The following is a 17,952-nucleotide window of genomic DNA, read 5'->3' as shown; positions in this document are numbered from 1 at the left end:
CCTCCTGGTGAAAATGCAACAGGTCATGACGGTCATTCCTCTTCCCTCCTACGTGTTGCAGCAGAGCAGCTAGCACCTTGTATCGCTGCTCGCTCCATTAGCTTCCTGGTTATTATATTCATGCATATTTAACTGATCTCCTAACCGCCGGGCGCCGCAAACAACTTTAATTATATTAAGTGTGAAGCCGAATAGGTGTTGCATATCTGTTGACTAAGTATGTGATTAAAAGAGCGCCTTCCCGTTCAGACTATGATTGGTTGAGACACGCTGTCGCATGAAGTCTATAAATAGACCCTGGGGAGTGCTGGTGGACGACAGCGTGTGTGTGTGTGTGTGTGTGTGTGTGTGTGTGTGTGTGTGTGTGTGTGTGTGTGTGTGTGTGTGTGGTTGCTTGTACGCATTTGTTCACGTATGTGTGTGCGCCTTATGTTAACAAGATGACAGCATAGGGTGGGAAGATGTTTTAAGAGGAAAGGAACTTCAGGCAAAGCTTTTTGTTTTTTTTACCCAAACGATGACATAAATCTTCTTTGATTGTTATTATTTGTGGATTCCCAGCTGTGGTTAAGTGTGGTAGAGAGAGGAAGTGATGAATAGATTCATAATGAGGTGCCATATGTGATACAAAGGAGCCTGAAACCAAAGCGTGTCGCTCCATAATGCACAGGACATGTTGCTGTGCTGGTGGTGCATGCTGGTCTTTTACTGCGCTTCAATTAAAAACTCAGCGAGCTCCAGTGAGGAGACTTTATTATCTAATAATAATGACTTTTTGACAATATGTATTGTCAGATTTCCGATTGAACTGAATGAAAATAATAAATTTCTTTAATATCATATATAAACGTTCTTTTATTTTAAGTAAAATACGATAAATATATAAAACACATATATTCTCCTCTGTTAGCATCATTGTTGCACAGTGATAAAGTGTTAGGTCATATTGGGCTCTTAGGTTTATTTTTCTAAACTTTCATTTTGGATGCTAGTCGGTATGTTAGCTTTGTCTAGAATTTCGTTGGGAGCACACTGCTTCTACAGCTTTTCCAGAATGAAATATGAAAAAAATGGTATGAATATGTATTGAACTAGTACCAAACTGCTAACAACCACCACAAGTCTTACAGCTAACCGTTTCCTTTCCACTGTTAAAATACAGCCATCTACTATGTGGCAGGTCACTGATCATTCTTATTGGCCACTCAATCTTTTTTTACCCCCTACTTTTGAAACTATGTAGACGGTAAATTGTAAACATGTGTATGGTAGCACACGGTAGAAATGTGATAGATTTTTTAGCTTTTTGATAATAATAATTCTAAATATAAGGAAAACCAATCTGCCATGGTGGCAGATGACCTGATTTCTTTACCTGCCAGAGACAACATTTAGCCTGTATTTCGCAGGCGGCAGGTGCTAATTTCATTCCCAGAAGGGCACACGACAAAACCACTCGTACATCAGGCGCCCAATGAATAGACTTCAAGATGCAACCTGTAATTGGATAAGGTGTCTAATCAGGACTTGGCATTTGAAGCAGTCCTCGCTTCAATCAAACCTGGCAATGCAAAACGGGACGAGAGCCAGAAACACTGCCGACAGAAGGCTCATGGGAGGCTAATTGCAGGGATTTCTGTGTGTTTTAACTGTGAATGTTAACATGGCATTTAAAGCTGGTAGCGGGTAGTACTATACTTTATTGCTGTACTTTTATACAGAAATAGAAGTGTCTGTCATGCAACAACCAGCCCCGACTGGACTCACACTGTGTGACTCATTGTATGCATCTCACCGACCAAGCCAAGGGCCGCCCAGCTGTGACCTTTTATTTAAAAGATTAACATCTCGAGAAGGAGCGAGACTGCCCTCCCATCTTTCAACATCAAATCAGTCGTTTCAGAAATCGCCCAATAACAAGGTGTTGACTTGAAAGGAGAAAGTCTTCAGGCGGGAACAAAAAAGGAAATAATGTGACATTGTACATGCAGGCGCAGGTCCTGTTGGATCAGTCAGACGGAACCGATCGGTTTGAGTCTGGATGTCGCAAACTCTGGCCATTTGCTGGCCAGATGCCACCAGGAGCGTGTGAGAAAAGGTTTTGTAATGTGCGTTCTCTCTGACTCACATACGGTACAGTGTGTGTCTCATATGTCACTTGAACTCAAACGCATGCTGAGAGGATATTGGACATGGACTCCGGTCTCCGCTGACCCCTGTGGGCTTTGGTTCACACAATAATTGAGCTGCCTACAGCTGCGTCCACATTCGTTTGTGACGGATAGAAGGGTGAACCTTTCATGTCATCGACCTTCGGAAAACGAAATCCATCAGACGAGCGACCATATTTAAGTTGGAAAGAGTTGAATGGAGACAAAAAGAGGGAGGGAGAGACGGAATAATATCATTTCCATCTCTGGCTTTCAGCCCGCGGTGGCCTTCGAGCAGCAGCTGTCATCCCTGCTCGTGTTATTCTGAAGCTGATATTATCCTGTGATAGACGATCACAGATAAATAGGTTTGTTAAACCTCCCGCTGATTACTCCTCTTTAATGCACTACCTGCAGAATAATTACAGTGCGCAAACCAGTGGAACTCTACACTGCCGGGGGGTGCGCAAAGATGTTGAACAATGACTCACAAAGCCGTCAGCTGCTGCCAGACCTTCCGAAAAAAACTAAACCTGAATCATCTCTCTCATGTTTACAGTCTCCCCTGCGTGTTAGATTTCATGACGTGATGTTCTGATGTTTCCCCGTGCAGTCCTGGAAGCTGTGCGCGCTCACTAAGCTCTTTTCCTTCCAGTATGCTTTGCGCTCTCTTCCTTTTGATCCTTTTCACCGCTCCAGAGGAAGGTGACAGTCGAGAAATGGCGGTGAAGGAGCAAGTGAATGTGACCCAGATGGAGCTCTCTTGACTGCCTTTTGTGACCGTTGATCTCATTGTGCAACCGTTCCTTGTAAAGAAATCTGCGGTGTACTCGCAAAAACAATGACCTTATGCATCCCGACAGCTGACGAGTGTTTTTTTTCTAACGCTACAGATATCAGCCGGGTGGCACTCCAACCTCCTCGACTTACTTTTGGCACCAGGTGCTTTTCTTGATTTTAATTTCCCACTGCAGATAGTACCTAGACGATCGTCATGGCAACAACACACAGAACGGCCGTGACATCATCCTAAAACGAGACTCGAATCGGATGCTTTTATTGGAAACCAAACAGAGGGAAAGAAATTGAATTAAATATATTGCGGCCGCCATTGACGGTCGCTAGGCTATTAAAAAATGGCGGGTTCGTGCAGGACGTCCTGCTGTTCTCTCTGACTTTTAATATCGACTCAGCTCGCTTCGACCTGGACCCAGTTGGTACCCAACGAAGTTCGAGGTACCAAGCTGCGCTGTACCATTTTGCTCTGCTTTATTTCATTTGGAGTTACAAATAGTTATGTGTTGACGTTATTCCACATTGAAACCTATTTTCATTCGTTTCAATTCAACGACTAATAAATGTTCAGTTTTATTTTTTGCCAAAAACCAAGGCTTCAAATTTGAGTCTACAGTGATACCCATGCAAACTCTCTGGATCCATGCTACAGTTCGGCCTTTCCAATTCTAAAGCTTCTACTTCCTCTCACTACCTGCTCCAATGGAGTCTCATTAGAGTATTATATTTATATATTTATTAACCCACAGCGTTGCTGAATGAGTGCTCTTCATCTTCATGTCGGCGTGGTTGGTGCGTGTATCCACTGCTCTACTTTCAGTGGGTGAACTCTCATACAGCGTCCAGCAGCTGACTGACTGATTGATTTCTACGTGTTTGCATACTGGAAGGTCATGCAAAGGACGCTCATTTATTTATTTTTTCTCCATACACGCCAACAACCTGAGCAAAATGGGGAATTTGGAAGAATCAGAAAGGACTGTTGATATATCGGTCAGTAGTTGAGCGATGTGGGGGTGCATGGTGTGTCCATGACGGTAGAACTCATGAGAGCCCACACTAACTTTCATGTCCACCCACTAAGCATTAATATTTATAGGATTACTGAGAGACCAGGGAGACTCATTAGCAGACCTAGTAGAGACCTGCAGTTCGCATTTCCTGCCCCTCCACCGCTTTAAGTTTCGCCTTTAAGCCACGCTGCATCAGACTGAGCCACAATAATTGTTACTTTTTTCCCAAGGATCACCTCCACAATGACTTGGGGGGATGTCTTCCCTCACTCATCAGATCCTTCATTCAGCTCTCGGTGGAGCTGTCTGTGTTGCTCAACTTTGCCCATACTCCATGTAATGAATGGACCCATACTCTTATCTCTGCACTCACAGGAAGTTGTTTTTTTGCATTGCTTTTGCGCATCAGAGCTCAACCCCCTCAAGACGTGGATTAGTGCATCGATCTTGTAATCGATAGGAGCGCACTATTAATCAGACCCGGCATTGCAGCAACTGCCACAAGCTATAGTAGATTCGTGAGTGTGTGTGTGTGTGTGTGTGTGAGTGTGCGAGTGGGGATAAGCTAATCTGTCCGTTCAGGATGCAAATCCAGTCGCAGAGAAAAGGGGGAATAAATAAATACTCACTATCAGAGAGCGAGATAAAGAAATGCAGAGTGGGGCCGAGACCTCCAAAGGCTTTGTGTTGCACCAGCGGATCCTGCAGTAAACCTGGTTAAGCGAGGAAAGGACAGATGAGACGAAAACAAAAGTTTGGAAAGCTTTCATAGCCGGGTGTAACATGATTTATCAGGAAAAACAACCCAAAGAAATCAACAAATATATTTCTTTGCATTTCTTAATACCTTTGGGGTGTCATGTTTACCAGATTGACCATCTTAATTAAGCAAGCTAACATTTGCTAATTAACACAGCTGAGGCTGATGGGAATGCCATTAGATTTGCAGGTATTTGATCATTAATTGCATTAGTTGCACACACTGCTGATGTGTGACATAAAACAGGTGTGGTATGCCATCAGGGTTTTCTCTGTGTTGGAAATGGACTTCTGCTTATTGGTGTTTCCAGGCGTTTGCGTGTTGCGATCACAGTGTGTGCAGTGTGAGCGTTTATATTCCTGCTGAACAAGTCGACCTCTCACAAAGTGATTCAGGAGAGGCCCGGCTATCATTACCACCTCATCGTCCTACAAATGTCTTTCCATCTCTCCTGCTTGTGATGACATTTGGAAACAGGGATAAGAGGGTCTGGTGCGTGTGTGAAAAAAAGATTATTTTGTGTGCATGAGTGAATTTGTGCGTACTGTCTATATACATATATACAACACACGTCTGCCTACGTACTTCCCTGCTCATTTGTGCCGTTTTGTGCATGCATGTATGACGGCTTGGGGAAAGAGAGTGAAAGCATGGGTGAATGTGTGCATGCATATATATATATATATATATATATATATATATATATATATATATATATATATATATGCACACACACACACACACACACACACACACACACGTGTCCACGTCTTCCTACGTATTTCCCTGCTCATTTGTGCCGTTGTGTGCATGCACATCTATTTGACGGCCTGTGTGTGTGTGTGTGTGTGTGTGTGTGTGTGTGTGTGTGTGTGTGTGTGTGTGTGCCCACTCCAGCTTCTGTCTCATGTGTCTTTTCTGAATGTGTGTGTGTCTTATTATCAAGCTTGGCGACATGCTGGCGTCGAGAAGGGCGAAACAAGAGAGGGAATGGGATTGATGCTGAGCTTTAAATAACACGCTCTCCTCTCCTCCAGCTGAGTCCATCAGACACAGATCCGCCCCACATGTCACTCAACTCCCTGACGTGTGTGTGTGTGTGTGTGTGATTGTCTGTCTGTGTGTGTGTGCAGCCCCGCCAGTCACTTCGTCCGACAGCAAAGTAAACGGCTCACTCCTTTGTAGTTTCCTTGGGCAAAAGAAGGAATCCTCCTCGCTGATGAATGGCAGCGTTCCTTCCTCTCAAGCGGATCCATCCTCCTCTAACGGGTTAATGACGCAGTGAAGAACGTTGCACGGGATTTCTTTTCTTCCTTTTTTGTATGAGAGCAGGGTTCTCACATGCTTTGTGAGAGGCCGTGTTTCTGGCTACGCACGTGGAAGGCACACAGCATTTCACTCTCACGCTCTCATCTGATAGGAGATGTGGTCGAGCAGTCTCCGGATGTGAAGAGGACGTATAAAAGCACGATAACATCCTCACTTAGACACTCTTCAAAGGTTCCGTCTAGCCTTTAAACCCGAGCGCGATAGTATCAACTATAAGATGTCCTCTTTAGGGGAGAGCGAGGGCTGGCGTCTGTGTGACATGTGGCCCGACGATGTCCTGGAGCTGGAAGAGTCGGACAGTGTTTTAGAGGCTGTTTGGCAGTATGACCGGCGCCTTGTGTTGCACCCTTGATGCGAACTGTCCAGAAACACGTCCTTTCTTTGGTTTTGCAACTTTTATTAAAACAAATCCCAGTTTAAACACGAGCATACATTTTTGTCTTCGGCCTGTATACTTAACGTCTCCTTCACTCCTCACTTAAAGAGACAGTGCTCTTTTCTGAGCGGCCAATGCAGCACTGTCTGCCCTTCACAGCCAGTATGTCAGTTAATCTAAAGATTTGGAACAACAACACATGACTTAACGTAAACACACAAATTCAAATAAATTGTTAGAAATGTACACAGTTGTATTAAATAAAGACAAATTAAAAACACATTTGAACTACACTTGGTTTGGGTATACAGGCCCCTTAAAACAGGAAGGCCTCAAGGCTCTGTCTTTGACCTTTTACAGTTTATAAATAAATGAACTACGGGAACGATTTCATGGAGCAGCTCTGATTTATGGACAATGTATTTGACAGATTTCATAAGTCAAATGTCTTGGTCCTACCACCAAAGGATGGTATCGTTAGGTTCGGCTCTGACTCTTTTTCAGTACTAAATAAAACATTTTAATACATATAGTAATTTAAAAAATAGTATACTTTTCTTCCTTTTTTTGTTTTACATTTCATGCTTGTTGAACAGGTGAATTGTTAAAATATTGCTCTTTTTACTCAAGAGTGTATGTGTGCACAGGAGCAAGCGTAGTGGTCCTCAACTGGAGTAACATGCACTTCACCTGGTTCACTTCACTGTTTCCACCACTGGCTTACTCTGTGTGTGTGTGTGTGTGTGTGTGTGTGTGTGTGTGTGTGTGTGTGTGTGTGTGTGTGTGTGTGCGTGTGCGTGTGCGTGCGTGTGGTTGGAGGAGCTCAGCCCCGACACAGAGACCAGAGGAGATGTGAACTTCTCACCATGATATATAATTGTGCAAAAAATATAATTTTGGATAACCCACCAAGACCATATTCATGTATTTGGTAGAGAGTTGACAACAAAGCTAGAGAGAGACGGGGAAAATGTGCTTTAAAAATAATATTTTTGCATTGTGGGTAATTGAGGCACCAAGTTTTGACAAGAGAGAAAAACATGTCAAAAAAGACAATCCATTCCTCTGCATCGATTTTGAATGTTTAAATAATAATACATACACATTGTATCTGTTCATTTGGAGTCTGACAATACTGAGTGAAATGCCAGTTCTGTGTGTGACTGGTTTTTAAATCATTACTAAATAAGCAGGCTTCTTTGCTTATTATTATGACACAAAGAAACTTCTACGGTTTAGAACTTGCAGCTCCCTTTTTCTCAAAGCCTCCTCTGGCCAGCCTTTTAGTAGAAAACAATATGTGGAACCCACAGACATCAGGGCTGAGTATCAATGGAGTGAATTGAAACACAGGCAGAGACAGATGAGGTCATGTAATCATGGATTCTTTTTTAATTAGCTGTTAGCATATGCTATTGTGTGTGATGACGTCTTGGTCCTATACAAATAAAGATGAACTAATAAACAAACAACCACACACACACACACACAAACACTCACACACACGCGTGTATGAGTCAATCAGAGAAGAGCAGAGGCTGAACTGAACACAGGCGACAGCACTGTCACGGCTATTTCTGCAAATGTATCTCCAGACGGCGGCGGGCAGAGGAAGCTTGCACGCCTGTTTGAGAGCTCGGCTACTCACGCCTCTCCTCCTGTATATCTGTTCCACATTTGCATGTTATCTGGCCTTTCCATTTTCCACGGCTGAATAGCGGATCTGTTGCAACCGGCGTATCTGCTGGTGAGCTGCTGGTGGCTCGGCCTTCATGTCCTCTTACTCTGAGATTACGTTGAGCTACTTCCTCCACAGCCAGCAGCGCAGCAGCTCTGCAGCCGTTTGAGCTCTCTCAAAGATATGCCTCTCCTCTCCTCTGTCCTCTCCTCTTTCTTTTCCTCTGTCCTCTCCTATCCTCTGTCCTTGCCTCTGTCCTCTCCTAGCTTCTGTCCTCTCTTCTGTCCTCTTCATTGTCCCCTCCTCGCTTCTGTCCTCTATCCTCTCCTCTCCTCTTTCCTCTCCTCTCCTGTTTTCTACGAGCCTTTTCTCCTTAATGTCCTTTCCTTGCCTCTCCTGATCTCTCCCGTCCTCTCCTCTGTCCTCTCTACTCCTCTCATCTCCTGTTGTTGTTTGCAGGAAATCAACATTTCTAAGTATCTCTAGTTTCTGAACATCTTCAAAAATGGGTCAATCCCTTAATTTTTTTTACGACGACATATTCTCTGTACCTGTTATGCTTCTCTGTCTTTATTGCTGACTCACAGGAATTGAGAATTGCCTTTCTCTCAGGGAGTGATACACGGCAATGCTTTACCAGCGCTTCAGAAATGGTTGTAAACAGTAACGTATCGACAGTATGTATGCAGGCGAGACCCTTTCTGAAATGCATTTCTTGTTCAGGTATTGGAACTTCGTCAGCTTCCTCTCTGGCCTCTGTCGTGCTCAGTGGCTCGGGCAAAGAGTATATTGTCAGTCTGTTCCACGGCGCTGGGAGACTCGGCTGCAGCAGAAGTGCACTTACAAACATCTCTCTGTTAAAAGAGATAACTGCTCTCCGGTGACCATTTAGTGGCCTGCACCTGCGAGACAATGAGAAACTAAGCTTATGGTGTTGTCAAATGGCAATTCATTTGTTCACCCATCCATCTATCCCCTGATCAGCAGCTCCATCACGCTGCTTATCCCAGCCTGTGGTGGCAGGGTGAGAAGAGCAGCGCGCCCTTCACTCACCAGCAGTGTCCTCCACTATTTTCTTTAAGTGGCTCATGGATTCATCCTCTGCGGGGGGTTTTTTCCGGGAACACCTCCACAGGAAGGCGACCGGGTCAGCCGGATCTTCTCAGTGTCAGGGATTAGCATCTTCACTGAGGGATTCAGAAAAACCCCGAAGAGCTTGGGTTTCTCCATTTTTTGTTTGCTTTAAGAACACTTTGCAGAGCTCCTGACCGTATGTGAGGTTTGGAGCGATCTAAATATAGAACTCACTACAAGCTCGATACCGTTCTGATGCGATTGAGCTATTTGGTCGAGATTCAAACATAGCCAGAGTACATTTACAGTACATTACATTCCTTTTGCTGTGTTTGGCTAAAGCGACTTACAATAAGTACATTCAAGCCACGTAGGATTGCCACCATGAGGTTGACATTTGTGGTCTTGAGTGAAATGCCCATTGGGTGGACAGCCATGACATTTCATCCACACATATACATTTTCTTTTTGTTTCCCTCAGGATGAACTGTAGTGATTCCCTGTGACTTGACCCGCCAGATGGTTTGTTACACCAAAACCATCTGAGAAGACGCCATTGGAAACAGTTTTAAAAAAGCCAGCCACTTTCGGAAAAATATGTGGCCGTTGATTTAGTTTAGTTCTGCTGAGTGCAGTCGATGTGAAAGTGTCTTAAACGTTGTATTCTTTGCTGACCAGCAGGGGGCGACTCCTCTGATTGCAAAAATAAGTCTGGTTGTATAAGTCTATGAGAAAATGACTCTACTTCTCTCTTGATTTAATCCCTCTGTAAACATTGTAAACATCAATTCATGGTCTCCATTTCTAGTATTAGTTATAGTCTCTATAGTGGGTTATGTCACTACGTCTGCTGAGCTGATCGCTGTCAAAATCAGCCAGAACAGAAATTTTGAAAATACAATTAGAGTACTTTTCATTATAACACTATTTGCAGAATTTATTAAATGATTAAACTAGTTTTTGTTCATTATATAATAAAGTTGCTAACATAATTCATTAGCATATGGTGTTTGTAAGTAAATGTCTAGTCATGCTCAATACAAGAAATGTTCAATGAAGAACATGAACTAATAATCTGATTCATCCTCTGACAGCCATGTTTCAGTAGTTTCTATTAAAACTACAGAGGACAGAAAATTACTTAAGTATAAATAAATAAATGCATAAATAAATAAATACAGGAATAAATCAATAAATGCTTAAATAAATGTACACAGAAATACAGAAATAAATCAATACATGATTAAATAAATGAATAAATAGATACAGGAATACATTCATGCATTTATATATTTATACCTAATTTCTGTCCCCATACATATCTGGTCATTTTTGAAAATAAATAAATTATTGGAAAAATGTTTTAGAACAGGAGATGATTCCTTAGAATGTGTCAGGGTTCAAAGGTCATGTGACCGTGTGCCTCTATGACATCGGAATGTGATGACATCACAACTCAACTGCAGAGGACCTTTGATGATTTGACAATGAAAGCAAGAGAGGTATTGAAATAACATCTCCTTAAGAAATTGGTTAATTGACAACAAAATGGAATTTATTAAATTAATTAATTAATGAAAATTGGTTTATTCACATTTCTCAATTCTGTACATTAGACCATCTCAGTAAAATTCAGTAGTTCGGAGCAGGACGAGGGAAGAAAATATACTGTAACACATCTTTTAATTTCAATATACTGGAAGATCAAGGGGAGACAATATACTGTAACACATCATTTATTTTCAAACGGGTATCATGATGAAGTCTGAGAAAACCCCCGACTTCAGAGCCAAATGCGTGGAACTAAAGAATCAGGTGCAGCACCTGCTGAAGCGGGACAAATTGCTGACTGACAAAAACATTGAGCTGACCAAAAAGCTGTCTTCCATGCGTGTGGTCCAAAGAATGATGAATGAAAATCAAGGACGTTATATGATTGTTGAAGAGGACACAAAATCCAGCGAACTGGTCGTCAAGTTTCAACAGAAGCTACGTTTTGCCAACCTTAAAGTAGAGAAACTTGAAGAAGAGATTTTAAAAAAGGAGAAATCTTTCGAACAGGCACTTCGCCTTCAAAAAAAGGAGCACAAGAAGTTGGAAGGGAATCAAGTAGAAGCAGACGAGTCACGAGAACACAGGGAGAAGGAAGTAGAATTCCTTAAAGGGGAACGGCAACGTCTTGAGGACAAAATGAAAAATCTAAAAAAGCAGGTGAAAGACCTGAGTGAGAGTCAAACCATTGCCATCGCAGAAGAGGAGAAGCGAAACGAACTGGTGCAGCACCGCGAAAAGATCCGTGAGTCCGACGTAATGAAGGAGAGAAAAAATGCACGGCAGTTCAAAGAAAAGATGGAAAAGCTGATCATTGAAAAGAACAAACTCACAGCGGACCTTGAAAAACAAAAACAGGACAATGAAATTCAAAAGAAAGTCATGTGTGATTTGAAAAAGGAGAAAAGCACGTTGAAAACCACGGTGATAAACATCAACACGGAGAATTCAAAAGTTGATCAGCAGAAAGAAGGCCTTATAGCCGATTTGGAGGAAGTTATAGTGTTTGACCGAAATAATCGCGAAAACCAGGAAATGTATCAGCAAAACATCATAAACACGCTGAATGAAAAAATACGTCATGACAGTGAAATTCAAACTAAACTGGAACAGAAGGAAAGCCAGCTGACTGATATTATAAACTCCAACAATCAGGAGATAAGCGATCTCAAGAATCTGATCACTGATTTGGAGAAAAACAACGACGACGCCGTCGCTGAGAGAGACCTCTACCATCAAAACTGGATGAACGCTTTGACAAAAGTCGATCTGCAGGACAAAATGATTGATCAGCTGCAGACTAAAATCAAACAAAGTGGTGTAAAAGCCAAAGTGATGATGGAGGACCTGGCATTGGTTAAGGACCATCATTGCCTTGTGAGTAACCGGCTGAAGAACGCGAAGCGTCAGGAGTCGGAAAGCCGGAAGGCTCTTGATGCCTGCGAGACCTCCGCCAGTAGAGAGCGGGAGCTGGGCGAGAAAAAGTTGATGGAGATGATGTTGGAAAAGGAAGAACTAAAAAGGGAGCTTGTGCGGCATAAAGAATTGCTGGAGGCGCAGACAGTCCAAGAGGCTAAATTGAAGGCTTTACAAGAAATCCTAGTGGCTGAAAATGACAATTACAAGAAGGAGCAGGAGGAGAGCGAGCAGGTGAGAGAGCACTGCAGGCAGCTTGTGTTGAGGCGATTACACGCAAGGAACTTACCCCCAATTGCCAACAATTCACCCACCTCTGAGGACATGCTGAAGCACGAGCCCTTGCCTCCTGTTACCAACAGTTATCTATCCCCCCCTGGGGACCTGGTTGAAATGGGGTACATATCGAGGCACACTCGCTTCCCACTCCGTCCACATCGCAAGCTCACTCAGTCTCTTCCCACGCCCCAAACCTCGAGGTTGCTGTCAACGCCCAGCCCCCCCACAGCCATCACTCCACGAACCCCAGTCCAACCAGAAGAAGTAATAAAGAAGTAGTGAAATAAAGACTGTTTTTCTTTTTGGGTTTAATCCAGGTGATCTTGTTTGCTCCCACTGAAGAAATGGCGCCTTAGTGGCTAGCATTGACTCCTGGGTCATAATCACGTTTTCTTTTTTAAGTTTAATCCAGGTGATCTGGTTTCCTCCGAGTAAAACATGGTCACTCAGGGACAAAATCCAGTTTTCTTTTTAGGTTTAATCCAGGTAATCTAGTTTCCTCCGACTAAAAACATGGTCACTCAGGGCCAAAATCCTGTTTTCTTTTTAGGTTTAATCCAGGTAATCTAGTTTCCTCCGACTAAAAACATGGTCACTCAGGGCCAAAATCCTGTTTTCTTTTTAGGTTTAATCCAGGTAATCTAGTTTCCTCCGACTAAAAACATGGTCACTCAGGGCTATAATCCTGTTTTCTTTTGGGCTTTAATCCAGGTGATCTGGTTTCCTCCCACTAAAGACATGGCCACTCAGTGGCTAGCACTGACTCCAGGGTCATAATCACGTTTTCTTTTTTAGGTTTAAACCAGGTCATCTGGTTTCCTCCCACTAGAGACATGGCGATTTAGGGGCGAGCTCTGACTCTAGGGTCATAATCCTGTTATCTTTTAGGGTTAACTCTGGGTGATCCAGTTTCATCCCTTTAAAAACATGGCCACTCAGTGGCTAGCACTGACTCCTGAGTCATAATCACGTTTTCTTTTCGAGGTTTAATCCAGGTGATCTGATTTCATCCCTTTATAAAGACATGCTTTGAGATGATGAGGCCGATGCCTTTCAAGGGTTGGCCACTAATCGAAGGGTTGGTGGATCGATCCCCAGGCTCATCCGGCCCACATTAAATATCATTTCAAATAAAAACATCTTTTTAGATAACCTTTAGCAGCAGTGATGTTGTATTACTCATGCTGTTTGATGCTTCCAATCCAGGAGCGCTGAGCAGCCATTTTTTAATTCATACACTTTAATCTCTTATCTGTCTCCACTCTGGTATCAAACCGGAGAACTGTGGACAACTTTATTCATTGTCCACACTGAAGCTTTGTTGTTTCAAAGTAGTAAACAAAACTATGTGACAGTTTGAGCTTATAGTCATAATTATTATCGCCATGGTATATTTATACTGTAAAAACTGTGATTAGCATTAATTAATATCTATTAAATAAATAATTACAACCTTTACATAATACAAAAAGACTATGTAGAGTTTTTAATTTAAGAAATGTGGTTTATTTATTGATTATATTTCACTTTTACTTTTTAATTTTGTTTGATTAAAATCAACTATGAATCACTGAGTAGTCTTTAATTATATTTTATCAGGAAAGCCAAAAAGGCAAAAGATTATAACCAAGTTGTTGCAGTTTTGTGCTCCTGAAAAGGAAGATGCCAACTGTACTGCGCTGTGACTTTAATTAACTTTCTATGACTTTTTACTTTGGGGAGTAATATTTCATCCCATTTTCTGGAAGATTGGGGTTCCCTAATACAATATCAATAATAAAATGTATACAAAATATCAAACAAAGAAATAAAATTACCATCACCGTATGTACAAAATCCACATACAAAACATGTAAATTAATTTAAACATCCAATTGACCAAAGAATGTGTGTGTGTTTGTGTGTGTGTGTGTGTGTGTGTGTGTGTGTGTGTGTGTGTGTGTGTGTGTGTGTGTGTGTGTGTGTGTTTGCTCGCACGCTTGTGTTCAGTGTGTTTGAGTTTGTGTTGGTTAGGGTTTAAATCAGTGACAAACAACACATAACCTGTTACATTACGTTTCATTTTGTGTTCATTCTTTGTGGAGCCTCCAGAAGCAGTTGTTGCTGGATGTGAACCAGGTGGACGTCACATTTCTGACACTTGGCTTTTGGTGTACCTGTGCCCCCTGGGACACGACACTTTTCTATAATTTGGCCTATTTTTATAGAAGTACATTTTGTTCAAGGGTTCCTGACTAGTTTGACTCTTTTAGAGGCTACTGATTCACTGAAAAGCAGTGAAGATTCAATACGAAAAGATAATAGGCCCCTTGAACTACTATTATAGACCAAGAAACAGATGTTCTCTTTATGGTCCTCGTGAGACCTGGATGTAGTGGCTTTATGGCGCTCACACCAAAAGTATTTAACTCCTATGGTTTACTTGTCGGACTATTTGTGGTTATTCACTTAAATTGCGCTAGACATGCTGTCGAGGAGGTGTGGCTCATGTCCATGCAATAAGTTCTAATTCCCGCAATCCACCATGTACATGTTGTGGAAGTCCCTCGTATCTGGGTTCATATTATTATTATTATTTTTGATGATGATGATGAAAGGGGGGCTGTGTTGAGGCAGGCCAGGATGGTGATGTCCACGGTGATGCCTGTACTCTGGGGCACGATGACTTTTATTCTTGAGTCCAGCTCAAGTTGTATACCTGACGGTTTTTTCCCTCAACCCATGCTCCTCCAGGGTGGTGGTGAGAAGCCTATAATACTCCTCTATTGGGCCCCTGTAGGCGCAGGGTGCCCTCCCACGGTCAATGATGCTTGGTAAAGCGATGGTTGTGCCGCTTCCCTAAATGTGTCCACCACGTCTGGCCAAGCACGGTCTTGGGTGCTTCCTGATGGCCGTGGTTGTAAATGGCCAGAGCGTGGGCCAGGACCTGCGGCTTCGTCAGTGGAACCCGTGCCTGGACGAATACAGACAGTACGACAGCAGGTCAATCCTCATCTTCAGGGGGGAGGAGAGTCCTTTGACCATGGACACAGTCAGGGGACACCCGTTACATTAACATGGTCACTCAGGCTGGACTTCTGGACCCCAAACTGCTGGTCTGTCTGCCGTAGAGTGAGGCAGCTACAAAATACACTCATATGCTACCTCATATTAGCTGTACCATGAAAATATGAAGATACTTTTCAGATTAAAGATCGTTGCCTAAGTGTTCTATCATCAAAGTCTCTTTCATATAGTATTTAGACATTTGTAAACATTCATGTATATCATACATATTAGCTGTACCATCTGGTAAATGACGATCCATTCAGAGTCAAATAGACCATTGAGGGGGAGGGGGGGGGGGGGCTTCACCTTCAACTACAGTTTAAGATTGTTAAGCTGCAGAAGTGCAGGGAAGGAAACTACTACTTAAGGGTACTTAACAGCCGATCAATTTGAGCTTTCTGCATTAATTTGCATTTTGTCTATGCAGCAAATTCTTTTCATTGCTTGTTCTGTGCCTGATCATGTCCCTCGCTGATGCTCTCTGCAGCAGAGACGTGGAGGAGTAGGAAATGGGATGTGTCACTGCGTATTGCTGTCCCAAATATAGAAATTTAATCTGCTGTTGGGTAGTGGGGTTCAAGCCAGAGAGAGGAGGATGGGGGGTTGGGGAAATGTTGTGCTGTCAAATAATGATTATCTGCATTTATTTCTCTATTTCATGCCTGGATGTACTGCTGTGTTGTACTGTACACTTTTTAGGTTTGCACATGAAACCAGACTAATACAGGCACAGTCACACACAGACTCACACAGTCAGACACTTACACAGTCACACACACAGACTCACACACACAGACTCACACAGACACTTACACAGTCACACACACAGACTCACACACACACAATCACACAGACTCAAACACACTGATATCTTTACCTCTGTCTTCCTGTGTGTGTGTCTGTTTTTCTGCTCTTCTTTAAAATACTTTCGCAAAGTTGTGCCTGACAGTTCTGGTCCGCGATGACTGACAGTATCTCATGTCCTCTCCCCTACGGCAGGTATCTGGATCAAACCCAGCCGGACGTCCAGGATGAGGGAGAAGAGGGCCGACTTTGTGGCAGGATGCCTGGGAGGACGGGTGATTGCAGCCGGTGGTCTAGGTCAGCACCTCCTTTCCTTTCCTTGTTCTCTGTGTTCTTTTCTGTCAATTAGATCCAGTGCTTCTGTGACCCAGAAGGGAAAGAAAGGGAGGAGAGACAAAGCAAACCACCAGGTCATCCTGTGATCGATTCCCAATGTAGCCTGCGCCTTTTGTCTGTTAATGTGATGTCTGAGAGTAATCTGATCCGTGTTCAGGTTAAGTGTTTCACCTCGGCGGGACGACAACAATGTGACAATGTGACTGCACAGTGTGATTTGAGGGAACATATTCTAGAATTAAACTGATTGTTACACTTTTTTCCCTGTTTACTCTCCTCTGGAGGTAAAAGTCATTCATAGAAACCGTCCATTATTCATAGGTAAATAAAAACATCAATGTAGCCTAGGAATCTGGAAAAAAAGAGGAAAACATTGACATCCTGGAGCATATAAGTTTGATTGTCTTTTTTTAATTATCAAAAATTGATATGCTCAGACTTCATCCGTCTTCGACCTCGACCTGAAAGCTTAGTGACTGCATCTAACATGATTGTGTCTCCAACGCCGTGACATCATGTCATCTGACAGACATAGAAATACCTGGCCTCCACCATCTACAGGTGGTCCAAGACCAACGACATACAAAACACACACACACACACACACACACACACACACACACACAAAGTCAAAACAATACTAGCATTGATGACGCGACTGTTAACCAAATTTCAGGATCCTCTCAAAATGTTCTCAACTTCATTATTCAGTATGTCGGGCGACTGTGTGTCAGTGGTAGAGAGCTTGATTGTCATCTCGATGGTGGACTGGTAGAGACTTCTTCAGTTTTCTCAGTTAGAAGAAACCCTGGTGTGCCTTCTTGACCAGGGTTGAGGTGTTGAGAGTCCAAGAGAGGTCCTCAGAGATGTGCACACCCAGCAACATGAAGCTGGAGACACGCTCGACCTCCGTTCCATTGATATGGATGGGGGAGTGTGTGCAGCACTTTATCTTCCTGAAGTCCATGTTAAGTTCTTTGGTTTTCTTGGTGTTGAGGGTCCGGTTCTTGTTGGCTCCCTGTAGGCCGACTCATTGTTGTTGTTGATGAGGCCCACCCCCGTTGTGTCGTCTGCAAACTTGATGATGGTGTTGGAACCATGTACAGGCGTGCAGTCGTAGGCGAACAGGGAGAAGAGGAGAGGACTCAGCACAAAGCCCTGTGGAACGCCAGTGTTCAGGGTGAGGGTCGTGGAGGTGTGATTGCCTAACCTAACATACTGCGGTCTGTTGGTTTGGAAATCCCGTATCCCGCTGCAGAGGGAGGTGTCGATGCCAAGCTCACCTAGTTTGGCATTTAGTTTTGAGGTTGATGATATTGTTAAATGCTGAAGTGAAATCGATG

The 17,952-nt window shown here is 43.0% G+C and overlaps 2 protein-coding genes across 2 annotated transcripts in view; both read left to right on the top strand.

The window, feature by feature from the left end:
* The window catches only part of klhdc8b (kelch domain containing 8B), a 103,867-nt gene that overhangs the window by 74,578 nt on the left and 11,337 nt on the right, over nt 1-17,952 (top strand). Inside the window, exon 4 of the mRNA XM_068597287.1 lies at nt 16,469-16,570. Within this exon, the coding sequence (XP_068453388.1) occupies nt 16,469-16,570 (102 nt within the window). The remainder of the gene's footprint in view (nt 1-16,468; nt 16,571-17,952) is intronic.
* On the top strand, nt 10,647-12,709 carry LOC137800208 (putative leucine-rich repeat-containing protein DDB_G0290503). The gene has a single exon (XM_068597286.1). The coding sequence runs from the start codon at nt 10,931-10,933 to the stop codon at nt 12,698-12,700; it is 1,770 nt and encodes a 589-aa protein (XP_068453387.1). The 5' UTR covers nt 10,647-10,930; the 3' UTR covers nt 12,701-12,709.

Source organism: Clinocottus analis, unplaced genomic scaffold, assembly GCF_023055335.1.
Source record: "Clinocottus analis isolate CAN_PGR_092001 unplaced genomic scaffold, fCliAna1.0.p SCAF_4, whole genome shotgun sequence".
NCBI classification, from domain to species: Eukaryota; Metazoa; Chordata; class Actinopteri; order Perciformes; family Cottidae; genus Clinocottus; species Clinocottus analis.
Note: the sequence above shows the minus strand (reverse complement) of the source record. Positions and strands in the feature narration are given on the sequence as shown.